General features: G+C 33.5%; 1 protein-coding gene across 2 annotated transcripts in view; it reads left to right on the top strand.

Moving 5' to 3' along the window:
• The window catches only part of LOC132703893 (neuropeptide F receptor), a 107,677-nt gene that overhangs the window by 45,035 nt on the left and 40,176 nt on the right, over window positions 1–22,466 (top strand). For both annotated transcript variants that reach the window (XM_060673409.1, XM_060673410.1), the window contains exons 2-3: window positions 2,906–3,208; window positions 11,281–11,523. In XM_060673409.1, the coding sequence (XP_060529392.1) occupies window positions 2,975–3,208; window positions 11,281–11,523 (477 nt within the window). In that variant the 5' untranslated portion in view covers window positions 2,906–2,974. The remainder of the gene's footprint in view (window positions 1–2,905; window positions 3,209–11,280; window positions 11,524–22,466) is intronic.

Genomic DNA, 22,466 nt, shown 5'->3' on the forward strand with positions numbered 1-22,466 from the left:
TCTGTAACTGCCGATAAAGTATTTTTGGCTCAAAAACATATATTAAGGAGTATTGCGCATATTTCCAAGTTATCTCACACTAGCGACTCTATTCATTTTTGAAATGTCATTGTATGACTTTAACAATTTATCGAATTTTAAGTTAGTTGAACCTTTTCTATTTAAAAAACGACTACATATATTTTTGGTATCCAAAACATTTTATAGTCGAATTTTTTGCTTTTTTATATGTCTATGTATATTGTTCCTATGAAGCATTTTGACTATTCCTATACAATTTTGTAGTGGTCTTCGGAAAAATAGATATTATTATTATCATTATTATGAATTTCAAAGTCGTATTTTATTGATTATTGTCGTTTTATTAACTCTGATTGAATTGAGTTAAATTAAAACAAAATTTCTTAATACAAGTTATGGACCTAGATACTGGGCGATATATAAGAGGGCAGCGCCAAAATTTCCCGGCCGGAATATGAAGGAAACAAAGTAAAGTAACAATTTTTTAACTTCAATACACTTATTACATCTCTTTATTAACAACTCAATCCCTTTGTCTGCAAAATGAGCTAAAACAGCCTCTTTTAACTCAACTTCGCCTTCCATGTAAGTCCTTTTTTAAATATCCAAACAAACAATAGGTGCTGGGGGCCATATCTGGACTATAGAGATGATGATCTATGTTTTGGAACCCACACTCTAAAATGGTAACTTGTGCAACACCAGCAGTATGGACAGGTGCAAAAGACGCACGCCTCTGGTCAGTTTTCCCCGACGTTTTACACGTATGCAGTCTCACAATTTATGTAATAATGTTGCGTAATATTTAAAATCTATCAAAAGAATTCCTTCACAATCCCAAAAGATCGTGACCATCACCTTTTTTGTTGACGGGCAAACTCTGAATTTTCTTGGAGGTGCTTCACCCTTACGACGCCACTCCATTGATTCTTTTTTCGATAGAGGGTCATAATAGAGAACCATAGTTTCATCTCCCGTCACAATAATTTCTATCACAGGCTTCGGTTCCGACCCACGGAGTTCCAAAAAAGACCGCGCACACCCGACACGGCGTTGTTTTTGAATAGCCGAAAGGTTTTTAGGAACCCATCTTGCACTAACCTTATGCATACCTAAATGATCATGCGGGATTCGATGAGCACTTGTATCAGAAAGCTTAGTAATTTCTGAGATTTCCGTGACCTTTAAACGTCGATCACACAATACCATTCTTTCACTACAGAATACGAAGAACTTTGGTCGTACACACCATCTAGCCTTTCTTTACTGATTTTAGGTGCTAACCATTCTTTTGTCAAAAACTTTATGACTGCTCTATACTCAATTTGCATTATTTGCGACATTTTCTCGGACAAGTCTTGTTTAAAATGCTGTCAATAAAAAACTGTTTGACGCAAGACTTCAATTTTTTATTGCAGCTTACTAAGATATATATTTAAATATTTAAAAGAATACAAAGTTTTATCGTGATACTGGAGCTGCATCTATGTCAGGCCGGAAAAATTTTGCCGCTAACCTCTTATTTGCTATATCCACTTGTCACTGATTTGCTACGAAAAAATTATTGAAACATTTTGGAATCAGTCCAAGATTGTCACAGACAAAGTAAACAATTAAAAACGAGAGACACGAAAAAGTATCTTTTGTTATTTGCAGCTTTTCGGCTAATGATAATTTACTATATTTTCCGTTTTAAAAATTTCCCATACTTTTCAAAAATATTTTCAGACTATTTAAAAACTAACCAAAACTGTCGAAACTAAAATGTGCCTTTTGTCAAGCTAATTGTAAATTAAATGAAAGTAAGCATATTCGATATAAAATGGTTTGAATTTCATCAATTGTCTATAAAGAATTTTTTGTGTGTATTTTTAATGTTATTTTTAAGTTATGTAAAGCCAGCATGCTGCGGCAAAGAAATAATTTCAGTGACAATCAATCGCTTCCTTATAGATTTCCTCGTCCTTTTGATACCATTTCTCAATCAGTTCTTTTAATTGGATGATGATGTAATAATCGAGAGAAGATATCCCGTCTCTGTCAAGTACCAATTTATTAAAAGAAACGAGAATTGGAATTCGCCCACGGTCTATCTAAACAACGAAGTTGCATATAGTATTAAGGGCGCATTTGTCCTTTTGCGAATTTTGTTTTATATTTGCTATTTTCGCCGCAATGGATATAAATGGCAGCGGATAAATGTAAATCTACAACTTGGAATAGACTGCGGTCAACCCTCTTAAAACTTCTTTTATTTTACCATTTATTTTCCATACTCCATTTGGGTTGCTTAAGAATTTATTCTTACGAGGCACTTGGGACAGTTCGTTTCTACTATTTCCAAGTTCTATTTAAAACGTTTAGGATTTCGTTAGGAACCTGTCTTTAAGAGGTTGCAAAATACTTAATTCTAAGGATTGAATAATTGATTGAAACACTGTCTTTGTTTATTGCAGAAAATCTAAAGATCGTTTTTAGCAATGTGCTATATATATTATATATACTATATAATTATCAGTTCATTTGCTAATGGCATAACGCTGACATCCTTGAGACAAAGGATACGGCTGTCCTAATATCATAATCGATGGTTACCAGATGGTCGATTAACCTATTATTAGAAGTTAGAGCTATTATATAATTACAAACCATACAGCGCTCTGCCATAACATTCAAATTGTCAACACATGGCGAGATTAGAAATTTATACAAATTAATAACAGGCAAAGAAATAGAAATGTTGCAACTTGTTCCTTTTAATGCCTCCAGTCTATAAGCGTATTAAAAAGCTGTAGGTGTACTAAAAAATGGAATATTAATTTCCTTTTTTATTAAATTTTATATTAGACTAGTTCCTAGTTTCTACTATTTCCCTCTGTTTCAGGTGTGATTGGCACGATGCATCAAAACAAGCGCCCAGACGTGGCAGACCTCTGACAATTATCTACTTTGGATGTTTTATTATATTTTCTCGCATTTGTTAAAGAACCGAGCAAAAATGGGCGAAGAAGTGCACAGGATCGACAACAATACGCTTAACGAAGTACTAAATAGAAGCAACGAAGTAGATCCGAAACTTTACGACAGATATCTAACGAACCAAGCCATTGATGAGCCGGCGTATACAACTCTCATAGTCATGTATTGTTTCCTTATTGTGATGGGAGCCTTGGGAAACACACTTGTCGTAAGTAATAAAACTTATGTCTACGTCAATTTGTTTGTGTTTTCGAAAATGTTATCGTGTAGTAGATTTCTACTCTACTCACATTTTGATTTGACTGGTGATGAGGGCGATGTTTTCAAAATGCACTTAACTAAGCACAATTTTATGTTATTAATAGTTTATTGGGCTTTTTCCAAATAGTTATTGATAGAAACTAACCAAAAATTCATATAATTACATTTTATTATTTATCGTTTTATTAATCTTTATATGGTATCTGATGTCTTTGGAAAAATACACCTTTTCTATAGAAGAACGTCCTATTTAAATATGTCATACTTTACCCACCAATGTGAGAATTCATTTTACTCTTGAGATTTTCTCTCAATTTTCAATCCATTTTTGATTTTTTTGCCTGAAAAGACTTTATGTTGTGGCTTGCAATTTTTTGGTATTTGGATATATCTCCAAAAGTTTCAGGAAAATTTTATCCCTTACATTCGCTTATAATCATTTAAAACTTTGTGTGATCATTTGATTTACACAAAAACCTTTTCAATATTTTTATTATTTGACTTTGATTGTGTACTTTAAATGATTTTGTGCAATTTAAAAAATTAGAGAAAAATTGGTATGGGATTACTTAAACGTTTTACTCTTAGCAATACATTTGGATATTGGAAGGTTCATTTTTGATATTATTAAGGCTGCAGATAGAAGGATAAAAATATACATTGTGATAAAGAGAGATTTACATTTTTTGCCATCCTTTATGTACAAGGTGGCCACTTTATCAATGGGTAGTATGGGTAATTTTTGAATAAACCACAGGGTCGATTAAATAGAATAAGAGCATAACTCAATAAGGTTACCCGAATAAATTTATTTTATTTTGGTTTTGGTTGGGTTTATTTGGTTTGGTTATTTTGGTTTGGTTAGTTTATATTGGGAGGAGGGAAAGAGGGAAGAAATAAAGAAAGTGGTTATGGAAGCAAAAGATCATAAGGCTACAGGACCAGATGGTATACCAGGGGAGGTTTTGAAACTGATAGATGACGACAATATCGACGTATTGCTCAAAATTCAAAAAATTCAATTATATCTACAATACAGGACACTTTCCCCGAAGCTGGTTAAGATCAACTTTTATACCCCTACCCAAGAAAAGCAACGCCCGAAAGTGCAAAGATCATAGACTCATAAGTCTGATGAACCACTCCTTAAAAATTTTCCTCAAAATAATACACAGGAGAATACAGCACAGATGCGAGTAAATTATCGGCCCTAGCCAGTTTGGATTCAAATCAGGTATGGGAACACGTGAGGCGCTTTTCGGACTCCAAGTCTTAATACAAAACTGTCTAGATGTTAATAAGGACATATTTCTATGTTTCGTCGACTATGAAAAAGCTTTCGATCGTGTACAGCATTCAAAACTCATGCAGATTTTGAGAAAAACCGACGTCGACGACAAGGACATAAGGTGTATCGAGAGATTGTACTGGGGTCAAACAGCTAATATTACCATACAAAACATTATTACTGAAGATATTGATATCCGGAGAGGAGTTAGACAGGGATGCGTCTTGTCTCCATTGCTTTATAATTTATACTCCGGATACTTAGGATGTTGGCTGCATGCAGGATGGAACTCGGAAAAAGAGATTAGGTGCAGAACAGAGATGGCACGTGCGGCATTCATGAGATATGAAAAAATCCTTAGAAATCGAGACCTGCACCTGTCTCTTCGAATCCGATATGCAAAATGCTATGTTTGGTCGGTACTTTTGTACGGAGTGGAGGCATGGACTGTGAATGCAAAAATGATCAACAGAGTGGAAGCCTTCGAAATGTGGACCTACCGACGTCTTCTGAGAGTCCCGTGGACGGACAGAGTAACTAACGACGAAGTACTAAGAAGAGTTCATAAGAACAGAGAACTACTTACAGCCGTAAAACGCAGGAAGACGGCCTACCTCGGACACATTTTTAGACATGATAGGTATCAGCTGTTACAACTCATATTAGAGGGTAAAATGGATGGCAAGAGAGGAATAGGAAGGAAACAGATGTCATGGGCAAGGAACATTAGACAATGGACAGGTCTAAAAACAATTGGGGAACTTGTCAACGCGGCAAGAGATAGAGACCAATTTCAGCGTGTGGTCGCCAACATCCATTAAGTGGATAGGCAGCGTGATGATGAGTTTATATTGGTTAGTAAAGGTAAATGAATTTTATTAATCATATGTTTCTTTTTTAAAATTTAAGTTAAAGCTTCAACTTTTAATTGTTTTTATTTCTAGAAAACTAGTAACAATAAACATGTGACTACCACATGTTTTCCAAAAATACATGAAATTTCAATTTTTGTAGTAATAGTTGAAAGCGAATTGTGTAACTTTTTTTTGTAAAATTGGAATAATCTTACTGGCAACGAAATACTAAAATGAAATGCGTTAGTTTTTTCAAAATATTTCTTAGTCCAACTCTGTTGCAAGTTTTATTCCATTTAACCGACGCTGTAAATTTAATTTTGCAAAAATAACCCATAAATCCCATTGAAAAACTGGCCAGCCTTTATGGAAAACCTATTGTCATTACTTTTTTAGTGTGGCACAAAATACAGGTTTTTATACGACCACACTGCACTGCATCTGCACTGCATTTTCCTCCAGTTATCCAAACCCAACAGCCGGATAATGCTATACAATGCACAATAAATTGTAAAATATTCGGTGCCAATGATAAACAAAAAGTCATACATATTCAATGGCAAAACTAAAAACCTACAATAAATTTTACAGTTTTTGATGCTTTCGCACCTTTTTAAATGGAACGCGTCCAATCAACCGAAGAGTTAAATTAACGTGCAAAAATATGGCGTTTGACTGTTGCAAACTCTGCGGGTGTGGCGAACGCGTTTTACCTCATTTTTGTCCTGAAAATTGGAACACGTATAAAGCTTCTAATTTTATCTTGCCGTCATACAAAAAAAGACCACTTTTTTATAAATTGATAATAATAATAACCCTACATAATGGTAGACACCAGTATTTGTGTCAGATAAGGCTCAAGTAGAAATGATCTTTCGTTATCAAATACCTTTGAGAATGCAGTAACCAATCATGCGTATTTGAAAACGTATTATCTCTGTTAGATGAAGTAAAGGTAAAGCAACTCCAAAATTGATTCTGATCCAATTAGGTCTATTGAGGAGGATTTACGGAGGATGGCATATAGCTTTGGTTGTTTCCCGCTACGTCTTTACTTTATTCTTTTTCCTTATCACGCTTAGTTGCGTTGTGAGATTCCAAAACTGATTCTGAGGTCATGTCATGGATCGCGGATCACTGCGTGTCACTTGATTGTGGATAGAGAGAATTTTTTTGACCTTTTTCTTCTATATTTGCTGTTGTTATCTGGTATATCATATTTCGTGCATGACAATTTTTGCAGATTTCAGTGAATATGAATGCGTGAAGTAAAGGTAAAGTCCAAGAATTTCTTTAATTGCTAAAGGCAATGTCCCTTCTTGATAACGACAGGATAACGTTGTTAAAAAAGCAGCAATCAATCATTCATAATGGTAAATGCTGTATCTCTCTTAGATGAAGTAAAGGTGACATCGAAGAATGTGCTCTGAGGCTTTTTTCTGCCTCCATTATGGTTATCTTTGGAAGAATATTATCAGCCAACCTCAGCGACTCATTTGAAAAAGCTTAATTGTTGTGTATTACTCTTATATGACATAATAACTTTCACTAATCAATATTTCAAGCATAGATCAAGATTTATTATGTCGCACACACGAAAACCAACTACTGTAACACCTAATTGTGCTCTCCAATTTTAGGAGTGCTAGTGAAACATATCCCTAGATTATAGAAAATGTCCTTTGAATGCACTATTTGCGCTAAGTATAAAAATTGTTCATAAATCCCCTAGTAACTCTTGAAACTTGTTTTCTAAGGAATTTCTAAAGCTTTCTTAGTCTCGGCATTAGTGGCATATCTGAGCGCCATTTCTGGGATTTTGTTCTACTCATTTTCTGATGACTGTTTTTCCCGAAAAAGATTCTGGAACGATTAGGATTGTTGCTTAGTCTATTATATCTTTCGTGTAGGCCAATTTTTGTGCATTTGCGTTAACTTTTCGCGTTCCCCTTTAAAGGACAAAATCGAAATTCGGATTCGCGAAAGCGCTTCGAAAATCCAGCCACGAAATTCCAATTTCTCTCGGATATAAAATATTTTCCTGGGCTGGCAGTGGTTACGCGCCATACATAACATCGGCAAACAGCATCTCCGGTTTTGGACACTCGGTGCTCTTATTTTCTACGTTTTTACATTTACGAACACAAAAATTTTGCATCGGATTTATTTGAAGTCGCTTCCAATTGTAACTGGCGTTGTATTTCTAAATTTAAAGTATTTCAAACAAGGGATAAGCACACGCAAAGTTGTTGTTTCAATAGCAGGAAGCTCGCGATGGCGTAAAAGTTTTACAGCGACAGATCGGGTCTTTTTCTTCGAAATGAAAGTAGAATCAACCAGTTCAATGTACTTTTTACGGGTTGCCTCACTTTGGTTAACGAATGGTCTGCATTCTGTCCGAATTTACCATATTTTAAATTGTTCATCTCAAGTGATATATTCGGGGAACGAAAGCATCGAGAATTTAGGGAGTTAAGGTTGCGGAAACAATCTTGTGGCCCCACATCAGAGCTTATCCGCATTCGATGGGATTCATTTGTTAAAGCGTTGCTGCACAAACTGCCATTTGCTCGGGGTTTTCAACAAAATGAATATTCCGACTTTGGCAAGAATTAACAGCGACGCTTGAGAAGTAAGTTCATTCTACACTCAGTGTATATTATAAATCTCTAGTTGAAACCTTTTCTATGCATAATAATTAAGTATATTCATTTCTTTACATTACCAAGACCGTTTAAATGAGAACGTCGATAAACAAGAACAACTCTCTAATAATATTAATAAATATTTTCCTCTTAAGCGAATTAGTAACACTAAACACGACAGTAAATATTTTATGTGACGCAAAAAAGAAGATCCTACTTTTAGCGATATCTATAAGACTCTTAAAACCAACCAAGTAAAGGAAATTGCTCTTGCCAAAAAACAGACATTTGGTACTTTTAGCAATTAATAAATATAATAATAATAATGAAGATTAATAAATTATGAAATAAAAAACTGTTATTCAAAAACCTAACTATTTTAACTTTGATTGTGAGCAATTTAACCTCTACTTTACTAGGGTGGCTGAAAATATTATTGATAAAATTCTTGATTCGCCCTCGACTCATTCCTTTGAAGTTAATGATACAATCTACGCAGGAAATTTTTCTGAATTTCCTTTCATTACAATGATATGGTAATGAATATAATCAATACCCTGTTTAGAAAACTCAACAAGTCAAGGCGTTTTTAATATTAATAGTAGGATAATAAAATATTCTAAGCACACTTTAGTGCCTTTATTGTTACATATATCCAACGTTTCTGCCACATTTCCAGATCAGTTTCAGACCTGTTTCTATAGTCCCTATTTTCAGAAAAAAATTCGAAATTATCCTAAAAGAATTATTATTAGATTATTTATTAAGTATATAATTTTTGCGATGATCAGTGGGGATTCCTGCCTGCAAAATTTACAACACATGCAGTTCGAAAGGTAGTGTCAGAGATCGTTAATGGTCTAGAAGGTGGCGATCATGTGTTACTGCCCCTTTATGATATTTCTAAAGCGTTTCATTGTGTCAATCATGTACTATTATTTTTTGCGTTCTTCTAAACCGCAATGATTCATCTAGTTTAAATCTACAAAATGGATTGAACTGATGTGGCTTTTACTGGATGAAAATCCATTTATCAAAATAAATAAGAACTAAAAGTTCAGATTTTCAAGAAAATTATATATTTTTACATGACAATTGTTTCGACAACACCGTGTCTTTATCAAATGTGATATTTACAAACCACTTGCTACTATATATATACCGAAAAATGACCATAAAACCTTTGTTAATGTTTTGAGAATTTAAGTTAAATAAAGAAAAAGTGTTTAAATCTAATGTATGTATGTAAAATATCAAAAAAAATATCCAAATTGTCGTCAAAAATGTGTTTTTCATTTCACATTTCACATTTTTAACGTAGATTGTGATATTTTACATACAGTCACAAAAAGTAGAAAATTAAATTTATTGGAGGCCATAGAGATTAACAAAATGAGACATTCAAAAAATTTACGATTAGTTAGATTTAAACACCTTTCCTCTATTTAACTTAAATTCTCACAACTACATTAACAAAGGTTTTATGGTCATTTTTCAGTATATATAGTAGCAGGTAGTTTGTAAATATTACATTTGATAAAGACACGGTGTTGTCGAAACAATGGTCATATATAATTTCGTGAAAAACTGAACTTTTAGTTCTTATTTATTTTGCTAAAATATGGAGTTCCTCAAGGGTCTGTCCTAGGGCCACTTTTCTTCATTATTAACATAAACGAGTTCCCCTTAAGCATTAGTCCCATCAGATTAGATGAGCTAACGTATGGGGTTGAGCTGAAGGCTCAGTCTTGGTTTTCGTGTAACAATTAATTTACAAATAATCATAAAACACAAAAACTTCTAATTCCAACGAATGTACTAAGGGTGATAGCGTCACTCTCCTTGGTGTCGCCTTGGACGATAATCATAATTGGAGTGCTCATATCGATGTTTTTGTAACAAATTAGCATTTATGCTTTACGTGCTTAGAAGGTTGAAAAACATACTTAGTACGGACGTCCCAAGAAACGTCTGTTTCATATTGTTACATTCTAAAATATATAATGTAGTTACACTATGGGGAAATTGTAGCCACGCAATAAGGGTTTTCAGACTTCAAAAAAAGGCGATTAGAATTCTATTAAATCTCAGTTACCGAGTATCATGTCGACTTTATTTTTCTAGAATAGTGCCAGTACCTTCAATCTTTATATATTGTAGCTTTAATGAAATCCATAGAAATAAGACAAAATATGTTTTAAGCTCAGACATTCATAAACTTTTCTGCAAGAAATTCTAATTTCCTGAGAGTACCTCGTTATTATTTAATTATAACTAAAAATAACTCTTTAAATCCAGCAATTTACCATACACTTCCAACAAATATTCAAGCTTTGACTTTTGACTTTGTTTTAGGCTTCCGCGGGTCTTATATGTGAGTTGTAAATTCTTCCGGGTTTTACTCCGCGTCTGGTCTGGCTGCCTCCAAGTGGGGGTAGTCCTCTGCCGACAACGACGAGTTCAGACGAGAAGCAGAACGACCCGACTTGAAAATGGCAAGTGAGATCTTGCCGAAACGTTGTCAGCAGAGGACTACCTCCACTTGGAGCCAGCCAGACCAGACGCGGAGTAAAACCCGGAAGAATTTAGAACGAAAGTATCAGTTTAGTACCTTAATAGGTTAGAAAAGAATGTTACTTATCTTTTGATATATTTTTCCACAGCGACCACTAGAACAAAAAATACAATTCCAATAGGCATTAACTTTCAATTATCCAAAGTGGGGCATATTATATCAAATTATATAATTATTTAATAAATGATATACAGATGATCCAAAATAAATCAAATATTCTATCTATCTTAGTTTTAAAATATGAAAGCGTTTGGACATGGTTTGTTGTAATTTTTTAATGTTTTCTTTTATGGCACTATGTTGCTTTGCTTGTTCCCGTAAGTCTGAAATCAAAATCTGTAATTAATTGGTATTTCCTTATTATGACATGTAGTTGTGAATGTTTGTGTTTAGTGAATGAATTCTCTAAAGTTCAATACCATGACTTTCTTATATACACTTTTGCATTATATTCTTAAATATTAAAAATTGGAAGTAACAATTTTTGTTCTGATAAGCATATAGTAAGATGACTAAGGTTGCTCGAAGCAAAAATACAATTGTTTTAGGAAAAGAAGCGCGCGGTTATTAGAATTTATGTTTTCCTTTTAAAAAAAGCGGAAGCAAGCAACACTGGTAAACATCGATTTATTTCGGGCATTTATTTTCATTTTGCAGATTATTTCCGTCGTGAGGAAACCTGCGATGCGCACACCGAGGAATATGTTTATAGTCAATTTAGCGGTGGCAGATCTGTTGCTATGCACCGTCACGATGCCTTTAACCCTGATGGAAATCCTGACGAAATATTTCCCGTTGGGAAATAACCTTTTCGTTTGCAAAATCATCGGCATTTTGCAGGCCACCAGCACTTACGTTTCGACCATTTCCATTACCGCCATCGCCTTGGACAGATACCAGGTAACTTTGCAAATTTTAAAAGCAAATGTTTTTCTTTAGTACAGGGTGTTTTCTAACTTCGATTGTACAATGAGAGGTGTGAACCGTAACGTAATTCTGAGAGGTGCCAGGTGTAGTTTTCCTTCATTTTTTTTATTTATTTATATTTCCCTAGGATCTTTTATGAAAACTGTTTTTTGAATTAAACTATTAAAATGTTATTGGAAAACTAAATGCTGGACAGGTTTAATTGCTAAATTTGAAAAAATTAAATAATTTTATGAAATTAATAATAATATTAATAATAATACAGTTTTTCTCTTTATCGTACCACATAAAATACATAAAAAAACATGAGTTGCAAAAGTATGATCAATAAATCCATCAATCAATTAATTAATGAATAAATGAAAATTTGTATTATAGAGAAGTGAATTGCCCCCGCTAACTAAGAGAAACGTTAAAATATATCAATTATTGAACTTCCAACAGAAATTTCTTTAATTTTTCTTTAAATGTAAAAAATGAGTGAATTAAATTAAAATATTGTCAACATATAATGACGAGTATTATATGAGAACGATTTTTTAAATAATTGGTTTCTATGTCTTAATATTGTTAATTCGTTTTTCCCCAAATTTATAAATTTGCACATCAATGCGAAAAGGAATTTTGTTATAGAATTGATGATATCTAGCCAAATATGCCTTAGTACAATATCGTTCATTAGTGAGTAGGATGTTAAAGTTTAATTCTCTCAATTGTTGTTTCTCAATAGCTTAAGCAGTTTTTGAAATATGAAAATTTGAATTCCGCTATTTTGGTTAGTGCCGTTTCATTACTTGCTTTTGAAGATTATGATTGAATGATGATTTCTTGATAAATATATAAATACAAAATAGATGAAATATATATAAAGATAATTTGATAAAGCACACCGTTTTCGAGATATTGGTATTTTAAAAAAATTACCTCCACAAAAACCGCCCTTCTAGAACTAGTCCCATTTTCAAAATGGCCAACGGTTGGTTTTTGTCATTCAAAAATTATAGATGAATTAGAATTTTTACTCGATGTAGGTTAACAAAATGTCATGTTACTATTTACTATTACCGATATGGTTAGTAATAAATGAAGTTTTATCATGTGACAACGTTGCAACGAACAGACGCCTACGCCATTGTAGGGTAGTTGTTTAACATTCATTTTACATGCGTTTTGTACTACGCCCAAGTTTGGTTTGTTTTCGTCAGGATAGTGAGTTTTTAAAAATGAAAAACTGCGTTACGACAATAATATTAAAAAGACTGATGCTGAGAATGTCGCAGGTACGTAATTTTACTGGAAATTTGCCAATGAACAGATTTAAGTTGCTCCTCGTCAAAATAAAACATATTAACAATGTGGGTTCATTTTTCCAAAAAGTCACTGTTATAACACATTAGCGTAAGAAAGTCGTTCCAAGCATTCAAAAAGAAATAACTTGAATTTGATATTTGTATTGTAGATACGGCATTATACAAATATTATTTTATTAATTCATTAAATTTACTTTATTTAATATTACAAATTTACTGGTTGTAATACGTCTATGACAATTTTAATCTCTTACTCTCCTTTCGGAAAGTATTTTCTCATCTTTCATGGTTACCATAGTAACCATTCATATTTACGCAACACCACTCGCCGCACTCGTCCATTGCCTAAATGCATATTTTGTCAGTACAACATGAATTTTCTATAAATTTTACACCATTAAGAATTATCGTTAAGCGTTTCGTATACTGCTTTTTTGGATACAAAGCTTCCATAGTTAAACCTCAACTTCTTTCGAGGTTAATTATGTCGGTCGATAGAACGCACACGCATTCACACGTCTTGGGCAAAGTATTTTGAGCACGCTTGTTATCATTTGTTCTCTTTCGATCGATAAAGTGATACCCCATTCCGGATATTAAAGACATTCTTTCGTATGTGTCGCTTTGTAAAAGGTCGTCTGACGAGGAATACGTTCGTATGTCACGTCGATTGGTTCCTTAGAGCGAACGCTTCGACTCACGTTTCGATGTTTTGCAAAGTAACGTTCAAATTAACGAAATAACGCTTTCCATTTCTTTGCCGTATCAAAATTCGGGGTTGCAATTTCACACTCGCTTGTATTTTTGTTGCATAAATTATCTCAGTTTTGTTTAGGAGTCACTACTTGGCAAAAAACATTTTAATGAAAACACTGATGTGTATAATTCCCTAATATATCCAGGGTAATGTTGATGCCGCAACATATTAAGGCAAATTACAAAGAAATAATAAAATACAACTTAGATTATAAGTTCTGCATATTTTACATAAATTAAAACATTATTTCACAGATTTTTTGTTTGGAAATAATCATTTTAGTTTTACTTGTTTTCTTATAATAGTTCAAAATTTACCATAAGTATATATTTTAAAATCTACAAAACCAAAATTTTATTTTTTCTTTTTTTCCACGTAATAATTCCATATTTTTTATAATAATATGAATTTTTTATATTTTCCAGATTTTATATCGAAATTTTGTTTGTTGTTTAATTAAACACATATTTTTCAGAATCAACCCAAAATTTTTAATTAGGTAATAAATATTATGATTGATATTCTTATATGTTAAAGAAAAAATTGTTCTATTTCAATTAAATTTTGAATCGCTTTAAAATTGAGAATTTCGAGGAAAATATCAAATTGCAACATTTTTAAATTGTGTTTAAAATAAGGAAAAATTGAAAATTCTCACTAGGACTTAAATAATGTTTGCCGCACTAATATTGTTATTTTTAGTGCCTTTTTTCCGGTGCGCATAACATATCATATATTTATACTTTGTAAGTTGATCTGAGGACCTATATACTTAGCAATTATGATATAAATTCGTGTTTGTTAATAAATATAACTTCAAATCATCGAGAGTGTTAAGCTCAGTTTTTTAAGTTCACCTAAGCATGGATCACGATTGAAGCTGTAAGTTTACATTTCAGCTTAATTACCGCTTACATAATCGAATTAATAACGGGCGTACATAAATAAAGCGTCTCTTTCTTAGTTTATAGGAACTATCGGGACAACAATGTGTTATGCGAATATGCTTTGGCGTCATATAGAATGCTATAAATGCATTTTTGAAAGTTAATCATCAATTGTTAAACTATTTATTTATTAAATTTAATTTATCAAAGCTACATAATATCTGGCAAATGTTTAAAAATTCTGCTGGAAAATTAAGGTACATACGTGATATTTATAATCGGCCAAGTTCCCGTGCCTATACAAATTTACATTTTAGTACATTTTATGCAAAAGTTTTTGAGTTATTTGCTTGGGATTTTGTGGACATGAATAACAAAACGAGTTGATTTACAAATGTTGCCGGATTAATTGCGAAAATCCCTTTATAATCTGCCAAACAGATTCGGCTTCAGGATTAGAACAGCAGCGGATAGCAGATTAAATTTTAAAATGACGAAACATTCATCGGAATAAAAGATCATGCTGGTAGACAACTTTTTAGAATTAAATGTGGAAAAGTTGGAAAAAATAATCCCAGCGTTATCTGTCTAAAAAACTTTGTTCAGTTGATTAGTTTCAGACCATATGTCCTTTCGCATGACTAGTTAATTACAGTAACAAACAAATAACTTTTTATGAAAACTGAATCCTATGGGTTTATTTAGGTGACATACTTTTTACAAAACTTCGTCATTCCTCCTGCGTCAGTTTTTGCTGAGTCTAACTTGCTGACGTTTCGCTTTTTTTTGGCTTCTTCAGAGCTTGACTGAAACTGGCTCGCATTTTACTCTGTACCTGCTTATATATTGTTTGAGGGGGGAGGAGCTAAATGAGGGGAATAAACACCGTCTCGGATGACTGATTCCCATATTGGTGACGGGTAGAGACCTAAGTCGCGGTTAAGATTGTTAGGTTGTTTATAGAATTCTATAGACTCTCGGACTTTTCGTTGGTAGAAGAACTGATTACATGCAAGAATTTCAGTTCTATCGAATAAAATTTTATGTCCGGTTTCATGAGTGTGTTCGGCAGCAGCTGATGAGTTTATTTGTCTTAGTCGCAAGGCTCTTTCATGTTCTTTGAGCCTAGTTGATATTTTTCGTTCGGTCTCTCCAATGCATTCTTCACCGCATATGCATGGAATGCTGTAAATTCCTGGCATCTCAAATGGAATTTTGTCTTTGACGGACCGAAGAGATTGAGAGATTTTTGGACAAGTAAAGGTAAATCTGGTTTTGACGGTATACTCCTTTAGAACTTTTGAGATGTGGTCAGTGATGTTTTGAATGTAGATTAGATTAGATTAACAGTTGGGAGAGCCAGCAGTCAGCCTGTCCGTCACTGCGACCCAGAGGATCTATTGCTATAGGGCTTTATCCATTTTCGTCTCTCTAACCAGACTCCACAACTTCGATAATGGCTCCCTCGTATAGCTCTCTACCTCTGGTTTGGTATCGCCCAGCAGATGGAAACGCACTCTGGCTAGGCCTTCGCAGTGACACAGTACGTGTGCGGCTGTTTCCTCCTCTTCGTGACAGAATCTACATTCTGTGTTTTCTTCCACTTCCATCAGGCTTATATGCCTCTTAAGTCTGCAGTGACCCGTCAGCAGACCTACAATTATTCTTACGGCTTTTCTATTGTAGCTTAGTAGGTCCGCTGTAAAATTGGCCGATGGGCCCCTTAGGAATTCCTTGGCCTGTCTTTGCTCCGGCATGTCCCTCCACCATCGTCGGGATTCTCGGTCTATCCAATCCCTGATGGCTGTTTTTCCAACGGGTTTGGCCACCCCACAACAGGGTTCTGGTCCAATCAGGTGCATTGACGACCCTTCGCGGGCTGCGTCGTCTGCGCCTTCATAACCTTTATGCCCTCCGTGCCCCGGTACCCATGATAGACTAACTTTGTTCTGGTTTGCTATCTCGTTTAATGCCTTATGGCAGTCCAGAACTAACTTGGAAGTTATTTTATTAGATTGCAGGGCCTTTATAGCCGCTTGACTATCGGTGTAAATTGCAATTGATTTGTTACGGATCTTCCTCGCTTTTATTTCTCTTGCACAGTGTTCTAGTGCAGTGATCTCTGCTTGAAACACTGTTGCTAGCTTACCCATTGGAATATAGATTTTCTTTTTCGTCCTGGGGTCATATATTCCGGCTCCTACTCTTTCTTGAGTTTTTGAGCCATCAGCATACCAGGTTATTTCTGCCTTGATTGGTGGCCCATTTTCCCAGTCTTCTCTGGCAGGGATTTGAGTTCTGTAGTGGTTAACGAAGCAATACTTAGGTGTTTTGCTGTCCGTTGGCAGCCCTAGGACATTGTCCGCCCTTACCTCCAAGTAAAGCTTGCTATGTCCACCAATTACTGGGGACTGGCCTTTCAGTAATCTAAATACTGCGGATCTTGCTTCCCCTTGTATATAGATCTGTATTGGTGGGATGCTCAGTAGGACCTCCAGCGTTGCAGAGGGCGTTGTGCTCATGGCCCCCGTAGCGCACAGACTCGCTAGTATTTGCACGCTACTCAGCCACCTTATCACCTCCCCCTGCATGGTTTTTGTCCACCAGACAATCGCCCCATACGCTAACATTGGTCCCACTACTGATAGATACAACCAAAGTGTCATTTTTGGGTTTAAGGCCCAGTTCTTTCCACATATTCCTCTGCATCTACCTAGTGCAATGTTTTGAATGTAAGGAAGGACCACAGTGGCAAGTGTATCGGTCTGTGTGCGTAGGTTTTCTGTAAACACAATGACTCAATATTAGGTCTGATTTTCTATTGATGAGAATCTATAAGAATGGAAGTTTATTATTAGTTTCCAGCTCAATGGTAAAATGTATGTTAGGGTGTATAGACTTTAAATGTCTAAGAAAATCTACTAGGGTTTCTTGACCATGAGGTCAACTAACAAAAGTATCATCGACGTAGCGTTTCCATAATTTTGGTTTTAGATGAAAGGTGTCGAGAGCTTTCTTCTCAAAGGCTTCCATAAATATATTCGCGAAGACTGCCAAATTTGGAGCTGGTGATTCTTTTCAAAACTATGTATTAACATCCCATATTTTGGTGAAATTAAATACCCTCTTAAATAGGATGTGTTTTCGTACGGCTTGGATATATCATCTCTCATTTACCCCAAACTAAAGCTAGAACGTCCCGAAAGTATTAATCAAACCCGTAAACAGACTCATCAGTCGCTGTCTTGTGAACTTCAGTGTTAGCGCGAAGGGTTATGCATCTAAAACCCGCATTTTGCACCCTCCGTTGAATTCTCTCGCCTTGAACTCGGGACGTCAACTTTAAGCCTCGCCGCTGATAAATTTACGGCGACAAACATTTACCATTTTTTTACATGTTTTTCAGTATATAAAATTAATTCTAATGTACTTTTCGCGGCTGACGCGTCGTTCCGACTCGGCTATCTAATTTAATTAAAACTTTTGCCTGCTTACAACCGGCTGCTTAATGCGCGTGAAAAATTTACATTAAAAATTTATGAGAATAAAATGGTTACGTTTATGAAACATCGTAAAATTGGACATTCGTTTCATTTTTCTTTGGAATATTTTGATTAGCTGTGTGTGGTCTTAATAGCAGATAAATAGCGGCGTAGAAAAGCAGCAATTAGGTAGAACGAATGAATTTTAAATAATTGAAATTAAAGGTCCTCTGTTCTTTTGATCATTTGATGATGAAAAATTTATAATAATATTAATAGTAATGTTAATAGCAATAATAATAACTAATAGTAATAATAAAATTCTTTATTGAAATTAATAAATACACATTTTTATTTATTAGATTTAGACTGTTCTTACATTATACTGGGTATCTCATTTATAACAACGAACTTTACTTTGTTTCTGTGCCTTTGCCTATCGTACCATTATTCATGATTCCTTGCAACAAATAATAAAGAAAATATTTCAAATTAGTAATGTTAATGACAAAAATATGGGATTTGCCCAGACTACTTAGTAGCTCAGATTAATTCTCATTAGTTAGTTATGGCATCCGTACTGAAAGTTAATCTGCCATCCTGTTTATTACACTTCAATAAGCAATGCATAACATTTGCACAGAATTAATGCTAAGAGGTACTTGCTAAATACATTTAAAAAGTTTTGTTTTCCTTCCTAGTGCCTGCATACATTTAAATACGCTTAACATGTTGACCTTACATCACATCAATGAAATATTGCAGCTTGAGTTTTCGGTGAAGAGATACAATTGAATTGTAGTGAAAGAATTTTGGTTATTTATGCCGAATTTATATTTATTATATTGTGATTTATAAAGATTTGTGGGTATTTTTTCAACGGCTTACTGACTTCACCTCGGAACTTGTATTGAGGTAACAGTACTCCATCAAAAATTAATATTCAAATCAACTTGATGTTTTATTATTTGTTAGTAATATGTAATATTATATGTTAATGTTACGGTTTACTAATTTCATTTTTTCAATTTGGATACACATGAAGCCTGAATTCGCTGAAAATTAGCATTCATTTTCTCTACCTCATGGGTATAAGAGATAACAAGCCCTTCGTTTCAGTCTTTCCTTATTGAAATCGATAATATATTCAATAATCTTTAACTGCCGTTCTAAACCTATTAGACCTATTAAACCTATGATATCTGATAGTTAATTTGATATATTTTATAATTTACAATTTAGGAGCCACTACTTTGAAAAAAACATTGAAATCAAAACACTAATGTGTATAATTCCCTAATATATTCCGGGTAATTTTGATGCCATAACATATTAAAAAGAATTACAAAGATATAGTAAAATACAATTAACATTATAAGTTCTGCATATTTTTCGCAAATGAAAACAATATTTGAAATTTTTTTTATTTAAAAATGATAGATCATTTTGGTTTTACTTGCTTTCTTGTAATAGTTTAAAATTAATCATAAGTATATACTTAATATATTAATATTTACTATTTTACTGATTTTATTTTGAAAATCTACAAAACAAAAATTTCGTTTTAATTATTATATTATTATTTATTATATTATATGGATAAACATGAATCTGGACGAATTGTTTCGGTTGTTACAAACATAATATTTGTAAATATGTATGAATACTAAAGGCCGTCTTTTTTCTTCATTTCTTCAGTCACTCGTTTAGTGATTTACTTAATTGGGATTATCTAGGATTAATGTATCAATAATAAAATACCTACTATTTTTAATTGACAGTGAGCAGAGTTGGACTGGACACAGCAAACATATTTCTAGTAAAATTACACCAATGATGCCAACTGTGCAGAAATAGGGACTACCTATCTTATTTTCAATGCACTATTTTCCTTTGGAGCACCTGGGGTAAGTTTTGCCGAGTGAAATAGTAAAGATTTTATTTAATTATAACCGATCAACTTACAGGGAGTTGGATAAAGTATAGCGTTTGCCTTAAGTAATTTAGATAAATTAATTTACACCAGAAACTCTTGTCTGTGTACAATATAGCCCGTAAGTTTTTGTATTTATTTTTTAAGTAAAATAAAGAAATTTGGTAAAAAAGTCATAATTTTCTGTGATTCATAGTTATTTGTCGATAATTTTTGATTTTTTACAATAATTTCCTGCCGATTTAGAAAAAATATTATTACCCTTATTTATACTTCTTTTACCTAGCTCCACCTCACATTTGGTTCTGTATTGACGTCAAGTAATATGTTGCCAGAATGGCTGATTAATATGAAATTATTGATGATTTAGCACCGACTAAAAAATGTTTCCAACATTTTGAAAGGATCGTTTCAGTTGTTATGCGGATAATATTCACTGGCGCAGTGGAAAAATAATTCGAAGCCTGGTGAAATTTAGAAATCAAAGCGAAACAAAGAGCTGTCGGGGGACAGCTCAAATCACTGCGCGTTTTTCCTCGTTACCGACGATGTATTGGCAAATTGCATTCGGTCTCGTGGGCGTCACATATTAATGAAGTACGAATAAGAACTAATTGACACGCAATTAGCAGGTGGATCGCTCTCTATCCTCCTTCTCTCTCTTCTCCGAAACCAAGCGATGAATTTACGGTTGCAAGTTGATTAAAAAAGAAGTGTAACTGATTCAGTTTACGATTTCAGTGATTGTACAGCGTACAATCAACGGAGTAGCTAGCTAGTAGAGTAGTGAATGGCTTGAGTGATTTATTCACGGCCAATGCTTTCGACGTTCCTCTGGTCTGACTTGGCTAAAGGTATGTCTTAAGACTAACGTTTCTTAAAGCTTAACGCTTTTCACCTAATAATAATATAATAGCTAATAGCTTTTTATTAGACACATTTCTAATTAACATAATATTGCAAATTTCTATACAGTGATTTCAAGAAATTCAGAGATACTTTATTAATCTTCTTTAGCAGCGTTCTGTGAATGAAAATTGTCTGATATTTACTCTGATCGCTGACTTTACGTTTCTTTGAGTTTAAGGTGATCAAAAGCATAGCCTCAAGTTATTAAGTATACTAAATAATAAGTATTATTATTATGCGAAGCATAGCTTTTATTTTTTTATTGCAGTTTTCACTACAAAAAATTTAAAAAAATAAATTGACCAATTGATTATTATCCTAAGATATTATTTCTTAAATATTTCTGGCAAAACATGCATTTATAAGTAGATCAGAAATTAAAAATTCCCAATTACGCACTGAACCGATACTTTAGCCACGGGTGCCAGTTCACTTAGTGAATGAATTGGTGATCTTTGTCACTTGTGTCAAATCAAACTCGTGGCTAATGTGGCGTTTTATCAAAATTGTTGCATTACATTTGTTCGACAAAGTTTGAAAATATTAAAAATAAAATAAATATAAAGCATTTATTAAATTTATTTATATGATGTATTAAATAAATGTGTTTTGTTTATTATAACAGCTATTATATACGTAATTCTAGTTTGCTACGTTAATGGGATATTTCCACTTAATTAACTAGCAGACGTCACAATATAATTCTTGGCAAATGGTGGTGCTCATGATTTCCAGTCCCTCATGGGAAACCTCGACCTAAATAAATATTTGCGGTTAATTTGATGCAATCGTTGTGTAAAGCTGGGTTGATCTGACAGTAAAGTTTAATTTAGTTAAGTAGTCCCTAAACTGATTGGGGTCTAATTTCCTTAAAAACATATTTTTGTGTTGAAAACGGGCCATAATATCAGCGATTTCATTTTGCTTTAAAACATCAAGCGCCTGACTGCGTCGAACTAATTTGAACAAGTTTTCAACAAGTTAGTAATTGCGTCAAAGTGTAATTGCTACTAAAGTAGTAAACTTCGTAAGATGACAGGGATGCAACTAAGTTGAAGTAATAATTTGTTATAAATTTTTGGGTGAAATTAAGTAATTGTGCTCCAGGTAAGTATTGACGACAACAGGATTGACTTAGGTTTCCAATTAATTTCGAGCAGAACAAGGATTTTTTTTTAAATTTTTTAATAAATAATAAGTATTATATATAATACTAAGTATAGCTTTTATTGTTTCATTACAATTTTCACTACAAAAATGTTAAACAAATAAATTGACTAATTGATTATTATTCTCAGATATTATTTCTTAAATCTTTCTTGTCAAACTTGCATTCTTGCAGCTCACCAAAAATATTCAACAAAACAATATTAAAAATATTTTTTTTAAAGAAACTTCCGCAGGCTATTGTTATGCTTTTCACAAAACTTCTGGACTCCTCCTGCGTAGGTTTTTGCTTAGTCGAAATTGCTGACGTTTCGCCAATCATCCTGTTGGCTTCTTCAGAAGTTTTGTAAAAAGCAATATTAGAATTAATGCGACAACAACTACATATTTGTTGAGAATTAAACAAAATCAAGTTTCACATATTTTTTTTAAGAAAGAGAAATAAATTTGAAGTTTAATTCCATCCATTAA

Source organism: Cylas formicarius, unplaced genomic scaffold (assembly GCF_029955315.1).
Source record: "Cylas formicarius isolate icCylForm1 unplaced genomic scaffold, icCylForm1.1 PGA_scaffold_6__28_contigs__length_40554024, whole genome shotgun sequence".
Taxonomy (NCBI): Eukaryota; Metazoa; Arthropoda; class Insecta; order Coleoptera; family Brentidae; genus Cylas; species Cylas formicarius.